Source organism: Nerophis ophidion, linkage group LG03 (assembly GCF_033978795.1).
Source record: "Nerophis ophidion isolate RoL-2023_Sa linkage group LG03, RoL_Noph_v1.0, whole genome shotgun sequence".
Classification (NCBI taxonomy): domain Eukaryota; kingdom Metazoa; phylum Chordata; class Actinopteri; order Syngnathiformes; family Syngnathidae; genus Nerophis; species Nerophis ophidion.
The window spans coordinates 8,164,435-8,188,938 of NC_084613.1; the positions used below are offsets into that span (position 1 = coordinate 8,164,435).

The 24,504-nt window shown below is 43.6% G+C and overlaps 1 protein-coding gene across 3 annotated transcripts in view; it reads right to left on the reverse strand.

The window, feature by feature from the left end:
• The window catches only part of syne1b (spectrin repeat containing, nuclear envelope 1b), a 346,051-nt gene that overhangs the window by 171,158 nt on the left and 150,389 nt on the right, over positions 1 to 24,504 (reverse strand). For 2 of the 3 annotated variants that reach the window (XM_061894155.1, XM_061894154.1), the window contains exons 58-68: positions 21,636 to 21,779; positions 18,765 to 18,920; positions 18,467 to 18,631; positions 14,497 to 14,669; positions 10,282 to 10,435; positions 6,620 to 6,763; positions 6,392 to 6,556; positions 6,005 to 6,322; positions 5,790 to 5,945; positions 1,968 to 2,138; positions 1,560 to 1,886 (exon numbers count right to left, since the gene is read on the reverse strand). In XM_061894155.1, the coding sequence (XP_061750139.1) occupies positions 1,560 to 1,886; positions 1,968 to 2,138; positions 5,790 to 5,945; positions 6,005 to 6,322; positions 6,392 to 6,556; positions 6,620 to 6,763; positions 10,282 to 10,435; positions 14,497 to 14,669; positions 18,467 to 18,631; positions 18,765 to 18,920; positions 21,636 to 21,779 (2,073 nt within the window). The remainder of the gene's footprint in view (positions 1 to 1,559; positions 1,887 to 1,967; positions 2,139 to 5,789; positions 5,946 to 6,004; positions 6,323 to 6,391; positions 6,557 to 6,619; positions 6,764 to 10,281; positions 10,436 to 14,496; positions 14,670 to 18,466; positions 18,632 to 18,764; positions 18,921 to 21,635; positions 21,780 to 24,504) is intronic. The other variant, XM_061894156.1, reaches the window with a different exon arrangement.

Below are 24,504 nucleotides of genomic sequence, written 5' to 3' on the forward strand. Positions count from 1 at the left end.
AAGTCGGAGTAGAACCCACACAGTCACGGGGAGAATATGCAAACTCCACACAGAAAGATCCCGAGCCTGGGATTGAACTCGGGACTACTCATGACCTTTGTATTGTGAGGCAGATGCACTAACCCCTCTACCACCGTGCTGCCCCACGTCATTTTTGATTAAATGGCTGTGATGATAATGTAAATGAGGGATTTCTAATCACTGCTATTTTGGAATTCATATTAATATTGATACAGTTGTTGATATCATTCATTTTTTTGGACTACTTTTGGATTGTTTTGTGTCATGTTTGTGTGTCCTCTCAATTGCTCTGTTGATTGCTATTCTGAATGTTGCTGGGCCGGGTTTGGAATAGGAATTGTATTAATATCAAAAACTAGTAGAAGCATTTAAGTGTCATCTTAAAACTCATTTGTATACTCTAGCCTTTAAATAGACCCCCTTTTTAGACCAGTTGATCTGCCGTTTCTTTACTTTTTCTCCTCTGTCCCCCTCTCCCTTGTGGAGGGGGGGGCGACACACAGGTCCGGTGGCCATGGATGAAGTACTGGCTGTCTAGAGTCGGGACCCAGGATGGACCGCTCGCCTGTGTATCGGTTCGGGACATCTCTGCGCTTCTGATCCGCCTCCGCTTGGGATGGTTTCCTGCTGGCTCCACTATGGACGGGACTCTAGCTACTATACTGGATCCATTTTGGACTGGACTCTCATGGTTATGTTGGATCCACTATGGATTGGACTTTCACATTATCATGTTAGACCCGCTCGACATCCATTGCTTTCGGTCCTCTCCAAGGTTTCTCATAGTCATCATTGTCACTGTCACCGACGTCCCATTGGGTGTGAGTTTTTCCTTGCCCTTATGTGGGGTCTACCGAGGATGTCGTTGTGGTTTGTGCAGCCCTTTGAGACACTTGGGCCGGTTTAGCTCGGTTGGTGGAGTGGCCGTGCCAGCAATTTGAGGGTTACAGGTTTGATTCCCGCTTCTGCCATCCTAGTCACTGCCGTTGTGTCCTTGGGCAAGACACTTTACCCACCTGCTCCCAGTGCCACCCACACTGGTTTAAATGTAACTTAGATATTGGGTTTCACTATGTAAAGCGCTTTGAGTCACTAGAGAAAAAGCGCTATACTATATAAATATAATTCACTTCACTTCACTTCTGATTTAGGGCTATATAAATAAACATTGATTGATTGATTGATATTATTATGGTTTATTATAATATTATTATGATTGATTGATATTATTATATATTATTATGGGGCGGTATAGCTCGGTTGATAGAGTGGCTGTGCCAGCAACTTGAGGGTTGCAGGTTCGATTCCCGCTTCCGCCATCCTAGTCACTGCCGTTGTGTCCTTGGGCAAGACACTTTACCCACCTGCTCCCAGTGCCACCCACACTGGTTTAAATGTAACTAAGATATTGGGTATCACTATGTAAAGCGCTTTGAGTCACTAGAGAAAAGCGCTATATAAATATAATTCACTTCACTTATTGTCTATTATTTTGTTCGACTAATTAATAAAAAAAAATAAAAAAATCGAGCAGTCACCTTGTACTTTGCCAGCTGGGCTTTCTTCTGGTAAAGTTCAGCTTTGGGCTCGACGCTGGACGCCAACAGGCTCTTGGTTTCCAGCACCCACTGGGCTTGAGCCTTGTATTTATCCACAAAGTCTTTAGAGAGCGAGATGCACTTCTCCAGAGAGCTCTGCTCCAAGCGAAGGGCTGTGACCAGGTCCTCCAGTTGGGCCACCTGGCTGTCCACTTCCTCCTTCAGCCGCTGCGCTTCGGCTTCCTCCAGGAAGACCAGGGCTCGCTCGCTCTTCTCTCTCACCATTTTCAGGTTGGCGTGACCCGACTCCATGTCCGCCTGCAGAGTCTGCGCACAAAACTCTCATCTTTTGTCTTGACTCCCCAAGAAACCAGACCAATAACAAGTGAGGAGAATCTACACCAGTACCTCGATCTTCTTCATCTTTCTTTCCATGGCGAAGCGGTCCACAGTGTCGTTGCTGGTAGCCACGGAGCGGAGGCTGTTCTGAGCGCTGCTGAGCCAGTCGGAGAAGGTGCTGAAGACACTCTGAGTCTCCTCGATGCAGGACACCTCCTCCTGCAACTGTTTGATGGTCTCCTGCAAACATAAGAAGATTGAAAGTCGTGGAGGTTAATGCAGTGTAGCTGAGTGGACACAAGATGTCTTTTTGCAACTCAACGCCAAGAAAACGGAAATGCTGATTATCGGTCCTGCTAGACACCGACCTCTATTTAATAATACAACTTTAACATTTGACAACCAAACAATTACACCAGGCGACTCGGTAAAGAATCTGGCTATTATCTTCCACCCAACTCTCTCCTTTGAGTCACACATTAAGAGTGTTACTAAAACGGCCTTCTTTCATCTCCGTATTATCACTAAAATGTGTTCCATTTTGTCCACAAGCGACGCTGAGATCATTATTCATGTTTGCTACGTCTCGTCTCCATTACTGTAACCTAGTATTTTCGGGTCTCCCTATGTCTAGCATTAAAAGATTACAGTTGGTACAAAATGTGGCTGCTAGACTATTGACAAGAAGAAGAAAGTTTGATTATATCACACCTATACTGTATATACATTTATGTACCTAGAGCAGTGGTTCTCAACCTTTTTTCAGTGGCATACCCCCTGTGAACATTGTTTTAATTCAACTACCCCCTAATCAGAGCAAAGCATTTTTGGTTGAAAAAAAGAGATAAAGAAGTAAAATACAGCACTATGTCATCAGTTTCTGATTTATTAAATTGTATAACAGTGCAAAAATATTGCTCATTTGTAGTGGTCTTTCTTGAACTATTTGTAAAATAAAAATGTAAAAATTATTAAAAACTTGTTGAAAAATAAAAATAATAATTGTATTATAAATAAAGGTCCCGATGAGGTGGCGACTTGTCCAGGGTGTACCCCGCCTTCCGCCCGATTGTAGCTGAGATAGGCGCCAGCGCCCCCCGCGACCCCAAAAGGGAATAAGCGGTAGAAAATGGATGGATGGATGGGTTTCTACACATAGAAATAATCATCGACTTAAAAGTGCCCTCTTTGGGGATTGTAATAGAGATCCATCTGGATTCATCAACTTAATTCTAAACATTTCTTCACAAAAAAATAAATATGTAATATCAATATTTATGGAACATGTCCACAAAAAAATCTAACTGTCAACACTGAATATTGCATTGTTGTACTTCTTTTCACAGTTCTTTTTGACGGACATTTTAGTGAGAAACCTGAGCCTGTGGTTCACTGAGGATCTCTGTCAGTCTTGGTGATATTGTGGACGCCTTCCGCATCGTGCCTTGAGATGACCTGAATTCATTTAGTCTCCTCTTAAAAAAATCAGGTGGCTTTCCGACATGGCAAGCGTGTCTTGTCCGAAGATGCCGCTGAAGATGTGTGGGCTTCATGCCGCTGTTAGCTAACATTTCTCCACAGAACAAACACAATGCCTTGGGGGGGTTACAACTCGAAGCCGTAAATCCCATTAACACATATTCTTCGGAATACTGTCTTAATTGTGCTCTGGTTTGGCCTTATTTGGCACATGTTCCTCCTCGTTTTCAGCTGCATTACTGCTACACTTTAACCACGCCTCCATTGTTTTCTACATCGATAGTCGATTGACAGTTGGTGCCGCGCGGCACCGCCAGGTAGGATCAAACCATCATGGCATGGGGGGAATAAATACATTTATAAAGGATTTTTGAATTTTTGCTGTTTTTATAATATTTAAAAAAAAATCTCACATACCCTCTGGGATACCTTCAAGTACCCCCAGGGGTACGCGTACCCCCATTTGAGAAACACTGACCTAGAGTATATACATATATACCTATACTGTATATACCTTTATATACTCACATTATATACATATATACCTGTACTGGCTCAACTGCACTGGCTTACTGTGCACTTAAGATGTGACTTCAAGGTTTTACTACTTGGGTGTAAAATACTACACGGTCTAGCTCCATCCTATCTTGCTGATTGTATTGTACCATATGTCCCGGCAAGAAATCTGCGTTTAATAAACTCTGGCTTATTAGTGATTCCCATAGCCCAAAAAAAGTCTGCGGGCCATAGAGCCTTTTCTATTGGGGCTCCAGAACTCTGGAATGTTCTACCAGAAACAGTTCGAGATGCTACCTCAGTAGAAGCATTTCAGTCCCGTCTTAAAACTCATTTGTATACTCTAGCCTTTAAATAGACCTCCTTTTTAGACCAGTTGATCTGCCGGTTGTTTTCTTTTCTGCTTTGCCCCACTCTCCCTTATGTTAGATCCACTATGGACTGGACTCTCACTATTATGTTAGAGCCACTATGGACTGGACTCTCACTATTATGTTAGATCCACTATGGACTGGACTCTCACTATTATGTTAGATCCACTATGGACTAGACTCTCATTACTATGCTAGATCCACTATGGACTGGACTCTCACACCATTATGTTAGACCCACTATGGACTGGACTCTCACACTGTTACATTAGATCCACTAGGGACTGGACTCTCACACTATTATGTTAGATCCACTATGGACTGGACTCTCACACTATTATGTTAGATCCACTATGGACTGGACTCTCACACTATTATATTAGATCCACTATGGACTGGACTCTCACACTATTATGTTTGATCCACTATGGACTGGACTCTCACACTATAATGTTAGATCCACTATGGACTGGACTCTCAGTACTATGTTGGATCCACTATGGACTGGACTCTCACTATTATGTTGGATCCACTATGGACTGGACTTTCACACTATTATGTTAGATCCACTATGGACTGGACTCTCACGATTATGTTAGATCCACTATGGACTGGAGTCTCACACTATTATGTTAGATCCACTATGGACCGGACTCTCACTATTATGTTAGATCCACTATGGACTGGACTCTTACTATTATGTTAGATCCACTATGGACTGGACTCTCACACTATTATGTTAGATCCACTATGGACTGGACTCTCACACTATTATGTTAGATCCACTATGGACTGGACTCTCACACTATTATGTTAGATCCACTATGGACCGGACTCTCACTATTATGTTAGATCCACTATGGACTGGACTCTTACTATTATGTTAGATCCACTATGGACTGGACTCTCACTATTATGTTAGATCCACTATGGACTGGACTCTCACTATTATGTTAGATCCACTATGGACTGGACTCTCACTATTATGTTAGATCCACTATGGACTGGACTCTCACACTATTATGTTAGATCCACTATGGACTGGACTCTCACACTATTATGTTAGATCCACTATGGACTGGACTCTCACACTATTATGTTAGATCCACTATGGACTGGACTCTCACACTATTATGTTAGATCCACTATGGACTGGACTCTCACACTATTATGTTAGATCCACTATGGACCGGACTCTCACTATTATGTTAGATCGACTATGGACTGGACTCTTACTATTATGTTAGATCTACTATGGACTGGACTCTCACACTATTATGTTAGATCTACTATGGACTGGACTCTCACACTATTATGTTAGATCCACTATGGACCGGACTCTCACTATTATGTTAGATCCACTATGGACTGGACTCTTACTATTATGTTAGATCCACTATGGACTGGACTTCCACAATATAATGCTAGATCCACTCGACGTCCATTGCAAGGGTCTCCCCTTGAGTGGGACACTTGTGATTCAGGGCTGTATAAATAAACATTGATGGATTGGTTGAAATGTTACCAGCAAGTGGAGCAGCAGTGCGTGGTAGCGGGCTGTGATCTGGGTCGCTCTGCTGCTGATGCGGCTGCTAATGTGGGTCTCGTCTAGAACCTGCTGGGCCAGAATGCCGAGGCCCTCCATCTCGTCTTGATAAACCAGCACCTCCTCTTGCCACATCTGCACAGCAGAAAGCATCCCCAGTGATGTTTGACAGACATAATACTGTGACCGCTGACCTTTATTAAATGGAGCTGAGCATCTTTGGTGGCTCGGTCGGAGCGGCGGTGGCTTCGCAGTTGCGCTTTGGTCTCCATGCTTTTCAGCCAGCTGTCCAGACGCTGGAACTTCTGCTCCATCTGTCGGAGTTTGGCCAAGGCGCTGTTGAGCTGGGCCCTGGTGTCAGCCAGCCGGGCCTGGTACGTCCTCCAGTCCTGCTGCAGGGTCTCCAGCGCTCGGTCTTCGATTTGAGGCGGCCCCCAGGGAGTGACCAGCTCGCGGGTGACCAGCACGGTGTTGAGCAGCGCCTGGCCCTCCGTGCAGTGCAGCTGGAGCTCCTATAGTTGAAGGCTTAGTTGGTGCATGTGAAACAGCATCGGTGGCTCATTCCATCATGCCTTTCAGACCTGCAGCTTCTGGAGTGTCTCCTCCAGCATGTCAACATCGCCCTCCAGCTGCACGTAGCAGCCCAGCTTCTCCTGCTCCTGCTCCAGCCACTCTTCGAACGCACGGAGGCCCTTCTGGTACTCCTGGTGGCTTTTCACCACCTCCTCCGCTTTGCCTACAGCCCCCTGAGGTTCGAAAGGCAATGTTACTTTTACATTTTCAGGTGGATTCTGGGACGGGTGCATTACCACGGCGCTGTCTTTGATGGCGCTGTAGCGTTCTTGCAGGTCCTGCTGCTCCAGGTGAGTGACGTAGTTCTCAGCTATACTCGTGCTCTTCGCCATGATCGTGGCCAACGGGGCGTCGTGGCTGAGCACTTCCTCGTACAGCAGCTGGGAGTAAAAAGGTAGACAACTCGGATGACGCGATAAAGACAACTCATGTACAGTTACTAACCCCTCTATTTGCAAACTTTTTGTATCGACTAGATACTCTCTTATGCTTGGTATCATTACAGTGGATGTCAGGTGTAGATCCACCCATGGCGTTTGTTTACATTGTGACGGCGGTATTGCATCCTTCTACGGCAGGGGTGTCAAACTCAAATACAGTGTGGGCCAAAATTTAAAACTGAAGAAAGCCGCGGGCCAAGGTCGAACAAATTAACCTTTTAGGTGGTAGCGTGTATTGTAGTGTCCCGGAAGAGTTAGTGCTGCAAGGGTTCTGGGTTCTGTTGTGTTACGGTACGGATGTGTTTGTCATTCTTGTTTGGTGTGGGTTCACGGTGTGGCACATATTTGTAACAGTGTTAAAGTTGTTTATACGGCCACCCTCAAGTGTCACCTGTATGGCTGTTGACCAAGTATGCGTTGCATTCCCTTATGAGTGTGTATAAGCCGCTTACATTATGAAGCTGTTTGTATGGAGCAGGGGTGCCCACACTTTTTCTGCAGGCGAGCTACTTTTCAATTGACCAACTCGAGGGGATCTACCTCATTTATATATATCATTTATATTGATTTATTTATGAAAGAGACATTTTTGTAAACAAGTTAAATGTGTTTAATGATAATACAAGCATGTGTAATTCTTTCACAAAGACAAGAATATAAGTTGGTGTATTACCTGATTCTGATGACTTGCATTGATTGGAATCAGACAGTAATGATGATAACGCCCACATTTTCAAATGGAGGAGAAAAAAAGTTGTCCTTTCTGTACAATACCACATGAAAGTGGTTGGTTTTTGGCATCTAATTCATCCAGCTTCCATACACTTTACAAGAAAAACATTGGCGGCAAATTCCGTAGCTTGCTTGATTGACATTCACGGCACCCGAGGGTCTTGTGAGATGACGCTGGCTGCTGCCAGTTCATTATTATGAAAAAATGACAGAGAGGAAGGCGAGAAACACTTTTTATTTCAACAGACTTTCGCGCCGTCCCTTCCGTCAAAACTCTAAAGGCAGACTGCACATTTCCTATCTTCACAATAAAAGCCCTGCTTCATGCTGCCTGCGCTAACAAAATAAGAGTCTCGGAAAGCTGCTTGTGCACGCCAGCTTTCTGAGGGATCGCTTGTGCACGCCAGTTTTCCGAGACTCTGTATTTAGTTAGCGCAGGCAGCATGAAGCAGGGATTTTATTGTGAAGATAGGAAATGTGCAGTCGGCCTTTAGAGTTTTGACGGAAGGTGCGGCGCGAGAGTCTGTTGAAATAAAAAGTGTTTCTCGCCTTTCTCTCGGTCATATTTTCATAATAATGATCTTGCAGCAGCCAGCGTCATCTCACAAGACCCTCCGGTACCGTGAATGTCATTTAAGTGACGTCTTTTGAGCCAAATGTTCCTCCGTGTGCAAACCATGTCTCTGTGTACGAATGCTTCATTTGTTCATTTTGTGTCCCAACTACAAGGAAAAAGCAGGGAGCAGCATTTTTGGAGAGGCGAGGCCCTCCATTTTATAGCTTTTTTATATTGTTATATTGGCCATAGCATACAATTTTGGTACTGGTACCGGTACCGGTGCAAAAATTTATTTTGATACTTTTCCAAAGAAAAAGGGGACCACAAAAAATGGCATTATTGGCTTTATTTTAAGAAAAACTGAGGGTACGTGAAACATATGTTTATTATTGTAATTTAATCCTTAATTGAAATAGTGAACATACTAGACAACTTGTCTTTTAGTAGTAAGTAAACAAACAAAGGCTGCCATGAGTGGTGCCTTCCGCCCGAATGCAGCTGAGATAGGCGCCAGCGAGCCCCCCGCCACCTCAAAAGGGACAAGCGGTAGAAAAATGGATGGATGGGATAAAAAACAAAGGCTTCTACTTAGTCTGCTGACGTATGCAGTAACATATTGTGTCATTTATACACCTATTATTTTGTCAACATTATGAGGGACAAACTGTAAAAAATATTATTAATCCACTTGTTCATTTACTTTTAATATCTGCTTATTTTCAGTTTCAACATGTTCTATCTGCACTTCTGTTAAAACATAATAATCACTTATTCTTCTCTTCTTTGATACTTTACATTAGTTTTGGATCTGTGTTGGCCCTGCGATGAGGTGGCGACTTGTCCAGGGTGTACCCCGCCTTCCGCCCGATTGTAGCTGAGATAGGCGCCAGCGCCCCCCGCAACCCCAAAAGGGAATAAGCGGTAGGAAATGGATGGATAGATGATACCACAAATTTAGGTATCGATCCGATACCAAGTACTTACAGGATCATGCAGTGGTCATAATTTAAGTTTTCATGAGTCCAGGGACGTATTTAATGAGTTTATGAATATAATATAAATTTAAAAAAAATGGATGGATGGATGATACCACAAATTTAGGTATCGATCTGATACCAAGTACTTATAGGATCATACAGTGGTCATAATTTAAGTTTTCATGTGTCCAGGGACGTATTTAATGAGTTTATGAATATAATATAAATTTTAAAAAAAATAATAATATGTGACGATAAAAAATATCAATGTAATTATAGTAGTATTGACTACTAGATACGGTCTTATACTTGGTATCATTACAGTGGATGTCAGGTGTAAATCCACTCATGGCGCCTGTGAGCTATTGTATCCTCCTACGGTGTGTAGTGAAGCATGTTTAGATATTCCTCGTCCTACTTGTAAGAAACTTACTTTATTTGTCACCATGAAGGCGAGGATTAGTCATTTAGAAGTAGCTAAAACACTGCAGATTGCGGCTGGACGTTAGCCGCTAACTAGCTAGCCACGTTTTAAAGCAGCTCTTCCTGAGGGTTTTTCATTGTTATAACTTCACCTTTATCTTCACTTTTTAAGCCAAAATGTGTCCGTTCTCCCTTTTCTGTCTACACCAGTGGTTCTTAACCTTGTTGGAGATACCAAACCCCAGCAGTTTCATATGCGCATTCACCCAACCCTTCATTAGTAAAAAATAAAATGTTTTTCGTCTCAAATTCAAGACAGATATGTTTTTTTTACTGGTGCACAAAATGAACCGTGCATCATCATCACCTTGTTCAAAGAACAAAACCAACACATTGCATGAACGCACAACAACTTAGACAGTCTGACTTCTGCTGTTGCCGTATCCATAAAGCCGATAGTGAGAAGTTTTTATTTACACGATTAGTCGGGTGCGTCTGAACCCCTGAGGACGACTCATCGAACCCAGGTTAAGAACCACTGGTCTACACACTGTAAGTACTCCGTGACAACCTCCTCTGCTGGCAAAACCAGCAATGTCACATAACTGAGTACAGTACAGTTTTTGATTCGTTAGTACCATGGTACTTTACTAGTACAACCCCTAATTGGCAATATGGTTGGTAAAGTTAAGGATTTTTGTGATTTCTGATCGTTTGTGAGGGCACCAAAGGGACTGCCTTCCACGACCTCTTCCCTCCCCTTTCACCTTGGCTCTGCTGAGATTGGCAGTTTTGTCTCGCATCTCAGGGCACTGCTGATCAGTCGGGTCCAGGTTCTCTTCCACGTGCTCCAGCCAGCTCACAAACTGACGCACGTCCTCCTGGTAACTGGTCCACTGGGACAGAGAACCTTCCAGTTGACTGTTGGATTAGAACACAGGTTTCAAACGGAAGATCTGGCCCGCCACATCATTTTATATGGCCCACAAACGCCTGTCAATAAACAACCTTATATTTATTTTATATTTTGACGGAAAAAAAATGTATGCACTGCATGAAATTGCATACATTTTAAACTTTAATAGTCTCCAATATTGGAACACATATTGTGTCAAAATAAAAGTAAATACTTAAATATCTGCTTGAATTCTGATGAGGCAACTTATCCATCGAATTGTACAATGTAAATATTTAAATAGATTTTAGGGTAATACAAAAGTATTTGGCCACCAATCCAAATGATGACAATCAGGTGTCCGCAATCACTTGGCCCAGTGTATCAAATCAAGCACTTAGGCGTATGTGATAGAATGGGCCGCTCTCAGCGTGGAACGGTCGCAGGATTCCACCTGTGCAACAAATCCAGTCGTGAAATTTCCTCGCTCCTAAATATTCCAACGTCAACTGTGGGCTTTATTATAAGAAAATGGAAGAGTTTGGGAACAACAGCAACTCAGCCACCAAGTGGTAGGCCAGGTACACTGACAGAGAGAGGAGGGGTCAGCGCATAGTGAAAAGACTTTCTGCACAGTCAGTTGCTACAGAACTCCACACTTCATGTGACCTTCCAATTAGCCCACGTACAGTACGCAGAGAGCTTCATGGAATGGGTTTCCATGGCTGAGCAGCTGCATCTAAGCCATACAGCACCAAGTCCGATGCAAAGTGTGGGAAGCAGTGGGATCTAGAGCAGTGGAGATGCCTTCTCTGGACTGATGAATCACGCTTTTCCATCTGGCAATCTGATGGACCAGTCTGGGTTTAGAGGTTGCCAGGAGAACGCTACATTTCGGACTGCATTGTGCCTAGTGTGATATAAGATGGAGGAGGAATTATGGTGTGGGGTTGTTTTTAAAGAGTTGGGCTCTAGTGAAATGAACATTGAATGCTCCAGGATACCAAATAATTTTGGACAATTCCACGCTCACAACCTTGTGGGAACAGTTTGGAGCGGGGCCCCTTCCTCTTCCAACATGACTGTGCACCAGTGCACAAAGCAAGGTCAATAAAAACATGGGTGACAAGAGTCTGGTGTAGGATGAACTTGACTGGCCTGCACAGAGTCCTGACCTGAACACCTTTTGGATGAATTAGAAGGGAGACTGAGAGCCAGGACTTCTCCACCAACATCAGTGTGTGAGCTCACCAACGCGCTTTTGGAAGAATGGTGCAAAATTCCTATAAACACACTCCGTAACCTTGTGGACAGCCTTCCCAGAAGGGTTGAAGCTGTAATAGCTGCAAAAGGTCATTTTGAACCCTATGGGTTAGGAATGGGATGGCACTTCAACTTCATATGTGAGTCTAGGCAGGTGGCCCAATACTTTTGGCAATATAGTGCATGTACGGTGGTCTTTACAGCATATTACTGGAAAAAGAAAAGAAAAAAACATTTTTTTTATGATCAAAGTTTGTCGTTGTCAAAGCGAGGACTTTGGGGTTTGTTTTTCCGGAATGCAAAGGAAAGTTAGGAACATTATCAACAGCAGCTTGATTTCTGGCTGTGTCCCCTCCTTTTTGTAAAAGAGCTGTTGTTGAGCCTTTGATTAAAAAACCAGGTCTTGATCCGACAAGTTTGTCAAATTATCGGCCCATTTCCAAATGACCTTTTGTGTCAAAGATTTTGGAGAAATGTGTTCTGGCACAACTGCAGCCTTTTTTAGATGAAAATAGCACTTTAGATCCATTTCAGTCTGGATACAAAGCTTTGCACAGTACTGAATCTGCACTTTTAAAGGTTTTTAATGACTTGCTTTTAATGTCTGATTCTGGCAGCTCTGCCATTTTAGTGCTTTAAGATCTTACAGCTGCCTTTGACACAGTCGACCACACAATTCTTTTAGACCGCATGAGAGACTGTGTGGGTGTCAGGGGGACTGCGTTAGAGTGGTTCAGATCTTACCTGTCTGAGAGGTCCTTCTCTGTCAGGCTGGGGGGACGCCACCTCCTCTTCTGCCCCGCTTTACTGTGGTGTCCCCCAAGGATCTATTTTAGGCCCCATCCTGTTCGCTCTATATCTCCTCCCTCTTGGAGATATTTTTAAGAAACATGGAGTGTTTTATCACTTTTATGCAGATGACTGCCAAATTTATATGCCGATTTCAAAAAGCCACGGCCCCCTGACACCCCTTCTTAACTGTCTATGTGACGTCAAGGTTTGGTTAGCCCAGAATTTATTAATAATGAATGAGGGAAAAACGGAAATTTTAGTTTTTGGTCCGGCCCTCACTGACTTGGGACCATTGCAAAATGATGTGCGTCCCAAAGTCACCAGCCTTGGCGTCACTATAGACAGCCATTTTAAACTAGACAAACAAGTCAATGGCGTTTTAAAATCGTGTTTTTATTACCTTCGTCTTTTAGTAAAGGTTAAACCGTTTTTATCTTTTAACCTTTTTGAACAAGTCGTGCATGCTTTTATTTCAAGTCGCCTGGACTACTGCACTGCACTTTATGCTGGCATTAGCCAAAAAGTTCTCTCCCGTTTGCAGTTAGTCCAGAACGCGGCAGCAGGACTTTTAACAGGGGCCAGGAAACGCCAGCATATAACCCCAATTCTTCAGAGTTTGCACTGGCTCCCTGTTCATTTTAGAATTGATTTTAAAACATTGCTGTTTGTTTTTAAATCTTTACATGGACTGGCACCTCAATATATCTCGGACCTCATCCAAATTTACATCCCTGCGCGCGCTCTGAGGTCCGAAAGCCAGCTCCAGCTCGTGGTGCCCAAGACCAGACTTAAGACCAGGGGAGACAGGGCCTTCTCTGTGGTCGGCCCTAAGCTCTGGAACACTCTGCCCCTCCATGTTCAAACTGCTTCCACAGTGGAGTGTTTTAAGTCTCGTCTTAAGACCCACTTTTATTCTTTGGCTTTTAACACTAGGTGAGTTGTGTGGTCCTCTGTGTTTTTTATAGACTTTGATTTTTATTTTACTGTTTTAATTGATTTTACCCTTTAACATAGTTTTTAATCATATTTGTTTTTATATTGTTTTTATTGGTTTTATTTTTATTCATTTTTTTGTTTTATTCAGTCATTGGTGGAGCATAATATTGTTTTTAACATGGCTGTGCAGCACTTTGGAAACGTTATTGTTGTTTAAATGTGCTATATAAATAAAGTGGATTGGATTGGATTGGATTGAAAGTTGGAGCGGGCAAGGCGTGAAGGTAATGACAACTTTTATCTTAACACTATAAGTACAAAAAAAGAAGCAAACAAAAGGCGCGCACAATGGGGGAGAACAAACTTGACTAATGAAACAAAACTTGCACAAAGGCAGAAACTATGAACAATAAACCAAAACTTACTTTGCATGGAACTATGAAACAAGCAGCGTGAATCGTAAACATGGCATGAAGCAGACGTGAGTAAAAGTAAAGTCGCCAGGCTGACTTCCTGGCAACTTTCGGTTTAAATAATAGACAAGATTAGTGACAGGTGTGCGAGTGCAAAACGTGAGACAGGTGCGTGACATGAGGACAGGTCAACACTAATGGGTTGGCATGGAAACAAAGCAAACAAGGAAGTGCAAAAACAGGAAAAAATGGAGTCTTAAGCAAAACAGAACTAAAGAAAACATGATCACCAGACATGACAGCCGTTTGAGCAACTAGTTTTTGTTGTTGTTTTTAAGGTGTATTACCGCAAACGAAAAACAAAAAATTTCGTTAAAAATCCGTCAGCTCAGATGACAGAATTCAAAAAGTGTTATTGTTTTTCTCATTTACCGTAATATGTTGTAAAAACACTGTATATTTCACAGTACATTTTTAGTGAATGAGTTGCCTTTTTTTTCCTGTAAAATATTCAGATGTTTTTATTTTTTTACTGTGTATACAAAAAAGAATATTTTCAATAATAAAACGCATCATTTCTAATATTTGCACTTTGATGGAAGTCATCACTGCGATGTGGCCCTCAATGAAAACCAGGATTAGAAGAATGACCACCAAGAGAAGCTCAGGTGTGGATCGCTCACCTTTTACACTGAATGCAGGCAGAGAGCAGAGCATCCCAGGAGTCTTTGAGCTCCTGTATCTGCTCCTGGACCACGGCTACACCGTTTGCGGAGGTGTTTCTCTGAACCGCTTCTCCTCTGGTGATGAGCATCTTTAACTGGATCTCTTTCTCCTGGCGCGCCGTCAACAAGGCCTGGAGCATCGAATCACAGTGAATGACCAAGTGGGTAAAAAGAGTGGCGACTAAACTGTCCCATCATTGTAGTATCGACTAGATACGCTCTTATACTTGGTATCATTACAGTGGATATCAGGTGTAGATGGCGTTTGTTTACATTGTGACTGTATCCTTTTAGGGTGTGTAGTGAAGCATGTTTAGCTATTCCTCGTCCTGCAGGGATTACTTGTAAGAAACTTACTTTATTTGTCGCCATGGCGACAAGGAGTAGTGATTTAGAAGTAGCTAAAACACTGCAGATTGCAAATGGACATTAGACACTAACTAGCTAGCCATGTTTTAAGCACCTCTAAGCCTTTAAGCCAAAATGCGTCCTTTCTCCCTTTTTGTCAACACACTGTGTCTGCTTGTAAGTACTTTTTGTGCGCGCTGCCGAACATGCTCCCCTGCTCGTAAAACCATGAATAAATGTTAGAATAATAATGTGTAAGTTATCACACAAATGTTGCTATAGTTACAAGCTATTGTGCTCGAGTTGTAGTTTTCTATCTGTGCAAGGACAAAACTTGTTATCGGCCACGCAATGAGGGGTGGCCTCGCCTTGGACATTTTGTTTGTCTTAGCCCACTAACAGCCAAGGACTTCAAGGACCTCAGCGAAAATAAGACGACAGCCCGCAGACGAAGCAGAGACAAGGCGAAATCACAAGGCCCCCAGCACATTCCGTCACGTATTGTGCATACTGGAGCTGCTTTGCATGATGTGTGTGAACACTCCTTTTAGAGGCGGAATCAGTGATTTAACCAGGGACCTGCCAAATAAATAGAGGAGCACGTGGGAATGTTACCATAGAGTGTAGGTTGGTTCTGTAACTAAGAGTACAGCACAAAAGGTCTCTCCTCCTTAAGCTATATTTAACTCTGTCTCTGCATGATTCCTTGCTTCTTGTCTGTTTAATAGATGTCATCAGTTACGCTTAATGGCCGTTGCTATATTTACTAGCTATTGTGCTCAAATTGTACGTTTCTATCTGTGCAAGGACAAAACTTGTAATCGGCCACGCAATGATGGGTGGCCTCGCCACGGATATTTTGTTCGTCTTAGCCCACTAACAGCCAAGGACTTCAAGGACCTCAGCGAAGATAAGACGACAGCCCGCAGACGAAGCAGAGACAAGGCGAAATCACAAGGCCCCCAGCACATTCCGTCACGTATTGTGCATACAGGAGCTGCTTTGCATGATGTGTGTGACCACTCCTTTTAGAGGCGGCCTCAGTGATTTAACCAGGGACCTGCCAAATAAATAGAGGAGCATGTGGGAATGTTACCATAGAGTGTAGGTTGGTTCTGTAACTAAGAGTACAGCACAAAAGGTCTCTCCTCCTTGAGCTATATTTAACTCTGTCTCTGCATGATTCCTTGCTTCTTGTCTGTTTAATAGATGTCATCAGTGTTTAAAGTTAAAGTACCGATGATTGTCCCACACACACTAGGTGTAGCGAAATTATTCTCTGCATGACCCATCACCCTTGATCACCCCCTGGGAGGTGAAGGGAGCTGAAATGAGCAGCAGCGGTGGCCACGCCCGGGAATCTTTTTGGTGATTTAACCCCCATTCCAACCCTTGATGCTGAGTGCCAAGCAGGGAGGTAATGGCTCCCATATTTATAGTCTTTGGTAGGACTTGAACTCACAACCTATCGATCTCAGGGCGGACACTCTAACCCAGGGGTGTCCACACTTTTTCTGCAGGCGAGCTACTTTTCAATTGACCAATTCGAGGAGATCTACCTCATTCATATTTATAATTTGTATTTATTTATTTATGAAAGAGACATTTTTGTTAAGTTAATGGTGTTTAAAGATAATACAAGCATGTTTAACACATATAGATTCCTTTCTTTCATGAAGACAAGAATATAAGTTGGAGTATTACCTGATTCAGATGACTTGCATTGATTGGAATCAGACAGTGGTGCTGATAACGTCCGCATTTTCAAATGGAGGAGAAAAAAAAGTCCTCCTTTCTGTCCAATACCACATGAAAGTGGTTGGATTTGGCATCTCATTTGTCCAACTTGCATACTTGTTTTTTCAACACTTTGTTATGAGAGTAGCATATGTGTGTGTGTCCCTTTAATGTCTGCCAGCAGGTGAGTGAGGAGAGGGAGCGGTCGCTGAGGGCGGGGAAGTGGCTAGTGTTTTTCTGTGGGATTTTGACTGTGTGCAAGACGTAAATAACAAGCCACGATTTGCAACTAATCGCTGGACTCGTCATTTTGCCCTGGAGTCCGGAATTGTGAAGACCCACTGCCGGGTATAGTGAAGGGTGTTGCCCCGAGAATCCATCGGCCCTGGAGAAGTGTCTCCCCTGCGCTCCTTGACTACGGTCTAGGCGCCGGAATCAGGAAAGGTGCAACAACTTTATAAGAAATACATTGGCATCAAACTCCGTAGCTTGCTATCTTGTGCACGCTAGCTTTCTGAGACTCTAATTTTGTTAGTACAGGCAGGATGAAGCAGGTCTTTTATGGTGAAGACAGCAACTGTACAGTCGGTCTTTAGAGTTTGGACAGCAGGTACGGCCCAAGAGTCTGTTGAAATAAAAAGTGTTTCTCTCCGTCCTGTCAGTGATTTTTTTTTTCTTAATAATGAGCTCGCAGCAATCTCATAAGATCCTCGGGTGCCGAGAATGTCAAACAAGTGACAAAAGTGAAGTCTTGGTGAAGATTGATGATTGATCATTTTTATGTCTATTTTTTTAATGCCTGGCTAGCTATCGACTTACACACCCTCCGCGATCGACGTAATGCCCACCCCTGTTCTAACCACTAGGCCACTGAGTAGGTTTGAACCTGACAATGACACAACGTGCCAGCGATGCGCCGTCATGACTGTAAAACAAAAATATGGCGAACCGGTACTTTAATTCGGAAAGAAAATAGGCTCCAGCACCCCCTGCGACCCCGAACAGGACAAGCGGTAAAAAATGGATGGATGGATGGACGGTACTTTTCAAACAGAGTATAGTACCGCGATACTATACAAGTACTGGTATACCGTACAACTCCATCCATCCATCCATTTCTACCGCTTATTCCCCTTCAGTCTATTATACCGCAAATATTAACATGTGAATAATATAAATACAGTCTACTATACAGCATTATTCAAATGTGAATAATATAAATAAAGTCTATTATACAGTCTTATTCACATGTGAATAACATAAATACAGTCTACTATACAGCATTATTCACATGTCCATCCATCCATTTTCTACCGCTTATTCCCTTTCGGGGTCGCGGGGGGCGCTGGCGCCTATCTCAGCTACAATCGGGCGGAAGGCGGGGTACACCTTGGACAAGTCGCCACCTCATCGCAGGGCCAACACAGATAGACAGACAACATTCACACTCACATTCACACACTAGGGCCAATTTAGTGTTGCCAATCAACCTATCCCCAGGTGCATGTCTTTGGAAGTGGGAGGAAGCCGGAGTACCCGGAGGGAACCCACGCATTCACGGGGAGAACATGCAAACTCCACACAGAAAGATCCCGAGCCTGGATTTGAACCCAGGACTGCAGGACCTTCGTATTGTGAGGCAGACGCACTAACCCCTCTTCCACCGTGAATGGCAATATGATTTAGTAAAGTTCAGGACTTTTGTGATTCTTGATCATTTGTGAGGGCTCCAAAGGCACTGCCTTCCGTCCAACTGCAGCTGAATCGGCTCCAAATCCCCCCCCCCCCCCCACACACACACGCACGACATCAAGAGAGACAAGCGGTAGTTACTGGTTCCCACCTCCAGCTTGATCATTCGGCTGTCCAGAACGTTTTTGTCGGCGGTGGGGGCGCAGTACGTCTGCAGCATGTAACTGGTGTCCGCCACCCAGTTCTGCAGCTCTTTCAAGCCGTGAGTGAAGAGCTGGTGCTCCGTCACGATGCGGTCGATCCTGGACGCCTTCTCCTGTCAGTCCGGGGAGACGCCCGATTAGCCAGATCACCAATCAAGTTCTAAGGGTGCGTTTAGTCGCGCTAATACGGTACCCCTGCCCCCTGCAGAAACAAGTGGCGGCACGGTGGAGTAGTGGTTACTGTACCTTGGTTAGGTTGGTTAAAGCAAGGAACTGAGCAGAGAGCTGAGACACGCGGTGCACAAAACTCTTGCCGGCAGCGTGCTCGTCCAACAGACGCTGGGCCTTCTCTTTCAGCCTGCTCAGCTGGACTTGGTGAGAGGCCAGCTCCTCCAGCACAGACTGGAAGAGCACAAGCGAGCTTATCAACAGGAAGCATGCGAGCCGACTCGAGAAACATCAAAGCACGGGTTAGAGGTATGCCACATGGCGGGGGGGGGGGGCTTGGAAAGGAATGATACACAGCTGGAAAAGGATGAATGGATTCTCAGGCATGTGTGAGCAGAGCAAAGACAAGCAAAAAGATGGCAGCGAGCAAACAATTGTGGAGAAAATACTGTCAAATACTGTCTTGAGTTTCCAATAAATTCTACAACTCTTATTTGTTTGTAATCGTGGCCAAACAGCTCAATTTTGGTTTCATCTGACCATAGAACTTTTCTCCAGGAGGTCTTTGTGGAGCAGGGCGTGCCAGCACCGGCCTCGAAGACAGCGACAGGTGAGTGGATGGCCCAGGTGGGCCTTGTTATCTGATCACCTGTCGCCTTTAATAGCAGGTGTGGAGTGGGAACCAGAGAGACAGACACGAACAAAGAGAAAGACATTTTAAATAAATAAATAAATGGGTTGTACTTGTATAGCGCTTTTCTACCTTCAAGGTACTCAAAGCGCTTTGACACTACTTCCACATTTACCCATTCACACACACATTCACACACTGATGGAGGGAGCTGCCATGCAAGGCGCCAACCAGCACCCATCAGGAGCAAGGGTGAAGTGTCTTGCTCAGGACACAACGGACGTGACGAGGTTGGTTCTAGGTGGGATTTGAACCAGTGACCCTCGGGTTGCGCACGGCCACTCTCACACTGCGCCACGCCTGTGAAACAAAAGCCTCTCCACATTTATGAAAATAAAACAGTTTTGTACTCTGAAATCCAGGCTCTCCTGGCAGTGTGTGGTAGTCCGAAAAACCCACTATGTATATACTATGATGATTAATTTGTGTGATGACTGTATTATGCTGATAGTATATATTTGTACCATGAATTGATTAAACAAGTTGAAAAACTTATTTGGCCGGCAAAGCTCGGTTGGTAGAGCGGCCGTGCCAGCAACTTGAGGGTTGCAGGTTCGATTCCCGCTTGTGCCATCCTAGTTACTGCCGTTGTGTCCTCGGGCAAGACACTTTACCCACCTGCTCCCAGTGCCACCCACACTGGTTTAAATGTAACTTAGATATTGGGTTTCACTATGTAAAGCGCTTTGAGTCACTTGAGAAAAGCGCTATATAAATATAATTCACTTCACTTCACCATTTAGTGGTCAATTGTACGGAATATGTACTGTACTGTGCAATCTATTAATAAAAGATTCAATCAATCAATCAGCTTGGTCCGCATTTCCACGTTTCCAGTGAGGGTTGGAGTCCGCCAAGGTTGCCCTTTGTCACCGATTCTGTTCATAACTTTTACGGACAGAATTTCTAGGCTTAGTCAAGGCGTTGATGGGATCCGGTTTGGTGGCTGCAGAATTAGGTCTCTGCTTTTTGCAGATGATGTGGTTCTGATGGCTTCATCTGGCCAGGATCTTCAGCTCTCACTGGAGCGGTTCGCAGCCGAGTGGGAAACGAAAAGAATACGCATCTTCCAAGTCCGAGTCCATGGTTTTCGCACGGAAACGGTTGGAGTGCCATCTCCGGATTGGGGAGGAGACCCTGCCCCAAGTGGAGGAGTTCAAGTACCTGGGAGTCTTGTTCACGAAGTGAGGGAAGAGTAGATGGTGAGATTGACAGGCGGATCGGTGCGGCGTCTTCAGTAATGCGGACGTTGTACCGATCCGTTGTGGTGAAGAAGGAGCTGAGCCGGAAGGCAAAGCCCTGAATTTACCGGTCGATCTACGTTCCCATCCTCACCTATAGTCATGAGCTTTGGGTTATGACCGAAAGGACAAGATCACGGGTACAAGCGGCCCAAATGAGTTTCCTCCGCCGGGTGGCGGGGTTCTCCCTTAGAGATAGGGTGAGAAGCTCTGCCATCCGGGAGGAGCTCAAAGTAAAGCCGCTGCTCCTCCACATCGAGAGGAGCCAGATGAGGTAGTTTGGGCATCTGATTAGGATGCCACCCGAACGCCTGCCTAGGGAGGTGTTTCGGGTACGTCCAACCGGTAGGAGGCCACGGGGAAGACCCAGGACATGCTGGGTTGACTATGTCTCCCGGCTGGCCAGGGAACACCTCGGGATTTCCCGGGAAGAGCTGGATGAAGTGGCTGGGGAGAGGGAAGTCTGGGCTTCCCTGCTTAGGCTACTGCCCCTGCGACCCGACCTCGGAGAAGTGGAAAAAGATGGATGGATGGATGGATGGATGTTTATTTTATATATATATATATATATATATATATATATATATATCCATCCATCCATTTTTTACCGCTTAATATATATATATATATATATATATATATATATATATATATATATATATATATATATATATATATATAATAAATTATTGGACATTATAGCCCCCTGGTGTCTGAGCCGTCATCTCCCTCTGCAAACATAACAGTATGTATACTTTTGACCCAGCAGATTTGCTCACATTTTCAGTAGAGCCATAAAGAATTCATTAAAGAAGCAAACTTCATGAAGTATGTGCTCCAATCACTCCATCACAAAAAAATAAGAGTTGTAGAAAAATGATTGGAAAGTCAAGACAGCCATGACATCATGTTCTTTACAAGTGTATGTACACTTTTGACCAAGACTGTAAGTGGAACCCTCCGGATGGAATGATGATGGTGGCTGGAGACGGATAAATTCCTTCTCATGATTACTACCTGAAGTTTCTGGAGTTCCAGCTTCTTGGCCGTGAGGTCGTGAAGCCGTGTGCTGCTCTCCTGCACGGTCAGCTCAGTGGCGTTCAGGCACTCTTGGAGAGGCTCAGCGCTCGCTTCGAAGTCCTTCATCTGAGACATGAGGTTCTGAAGCACACACCGAGAACATCTCATCTGTCATCTACCGTAGTACATATAGCACACTTCAGACTTAAAGTACAGCATATTTGGCTACGCCGTGCGATTTGATCACGTAACACATGGCTGGGCATTGTCTTGCTGAAATAAGCAGGGGCGTCCATTAAAAAGACGTTGCTTAGATGGCAACATATGTTGTTCCAAAAGCTGTATGTACCTTAATTAATGGTGCCTTCACAGATGTGTAAGTTACCCATGCCTTGGGCATTAATACACCCCCATACCATCACACATGCTGCCTTTTACACTTTGCGCCTAGTTCTTTTCCACTTTAGTTGACCGGAAACAACGTCCAGTTTCCGAAAACAATTTGAAATGTGGACTCGTCAGACCACGAAACACTTTTCCTCTTTGCATCAGCCAATCTTAAATGAGCGCATTTCTGGGTGTTGTTGATGAATGGCTTTGGCTTTGCATACTAGAGTTTTAACTTGCACTTACAGATGTCGCGACTAACTGTAGTTACTGACAGAGGTTTTCTGAAGTGTTCCTGAGCCCATGTGGTGATATCCTTTACACACTGATGTCGCATTTGGATCGCCTGAGGGTTAGAATGTTCGTAATATCATGGCTTACGTGCAGTGATGTCTCCAGATTCTCTGAACCTTTTGATGATATTACAGATTTTAGATCAGGGGTCGGGAACCTTTTTGGCTGAGGGAGCCATGAAAGCCAAATATTTTAAAATGTATTTTCATGAGAGCCATATAATATTTTTTAGCACTGAATACAACAAAAAGCGTGCATTTTTAAGTAAGACCAACATTTTTAAAGTATAATAAGTCTCTTATTCTTTTTAATAAGATTTGTATTCTGAAGTTAACCAACAATAATTAAAATACTTCTTACCATTAATGCGACTTCATGAACAGGTATGGTAGAAAACGTTTGGATGGATTAAAATGCATGAGAATGTTTTATATTTTGAAAGTTATTTTCAACACTGTGATTATTTTATAACAGTTTTGTCTATATTGTCACACAACTTTTATACTCAAGGGCTGTTGCTATACTTATTGTCAATTGTGCTGATGTGGTATTTTTCCTTGTCTGTGCAAAGCTGGGAATCCAAAAGATTGCCAGCCAGTCTGGTATTAGTGTCTGTGTCCAGGAACAGCCTGCAAACTGCCAAGGCCGAACACCGCCGTGACGTACAGAGCAGAGAGACAAGGCGATATCACCAGCGTCAACACATTTGCATTTTTGTATAACAATATTTTGTGTCTAACTGGAGTTGTCGAGATTACCCCCTTCCCTCAGCGACAGCTTCAGTGATGTTAAAAGGGACCTCCCAAATAAATACAGGAAGCACGCGGACTGGAGTTTTAGGATGTAGTTTGGATCTATAACTAGAATACAGCCCAAAACACGTCTCCTCATTGACCCAAATTGAACTCTGTCTCTGCATGATTCCTTGCTTCTCGTCTGTTTAATAGCTGTCATCAGTGTTTGAACCTGACAGACTACCAGCGGATATATTCATTTCTTATCGTGTTAATCAATGTCAGCTAAGATTTATCGGACATTGATTTATCTGGTTCCCTACCCCTGCCTTGGATGGTGAAATCCCTAAATTCCTTGCAATAGCTGGTTGAGAAATGTTGTTCTTAAACAATTTGCTCAGGCATTTGTTGACAAAGTGGTGACCCTCGCCCGGACGGACAATTTTTCACGGAACACATTTCGGGCGTTGTTGTTGTTGCGCTAGTGAGCCACGGATGAGGAGACACAGCTCCGTTATTGATGGATGTAAAGTCTGAATGTCATTAAAACAGTTAGCGCCGTCTTTTGACATTTCTTCCACTGTCATCCTTGCACGCTACACGGCTACAACAAAATTGACGGGGAGGAGACGCTGCCGAAGGTGAGTCACGTAAATAAGACCGCTCAAAAAAAGGCGCATCGTGAAGCGACTGTCAGAAAGTGACTTGAAGATGATGTGTAAAACATCATCTATGCAACATTTTGAGCAGAAAAACACCATTACATAATAATGGACCTCAACTTAAACAATGGACCTCGACTTAAACAACTTGAAAAACGTATTCGGGTGTTACCATTTAGTGGTGAATTGTACGGAATATGCACTGTGCAATCTACTAATAAAAGTTTCAATCAATCAATCAATGTAGACCACAAAGAAGTCTTTTACATTTAATGCGCCCTATAATCCGTTGCTCTTTTTGTACGAACCCCGTTTCCATTTGAGTTGGGAAATGTGTTAGATGTAAATATAAACGGAATACAATGATTTGCAAATCATTTTCAACCCATATTCAATTGAATGCACTACAAAGACAACATATTTGATGTTCAAACTCATAAACTTTATTTATTTTTTGCAAATAATAATTAACTTTAAATTTCATGGTTGCAACACGTGCCAAAGTAGTTGGGCACTGGGTTACATCACCTTTTCTTTTAACAACACTCAATAAACGTTTGGAAACTGAGGAAACTAATTGTTGAAGCTTTGAAAGTGGAATTATTTCCTATTCTTGTTTTATGTAGAGCTTGTCGTAATTTACGCTTCATAATGCGCCACACATTTTCGAGGGGAGACAGGTCTGGACTGCAGGCGGGCCAGGAAAGTACCCACACTCTTTTTTTTACGAAACCCAATGTTGTAACACGTGCTGAATGTGGCTTGGCGTTGTCTTGCTGAAATAAGCAG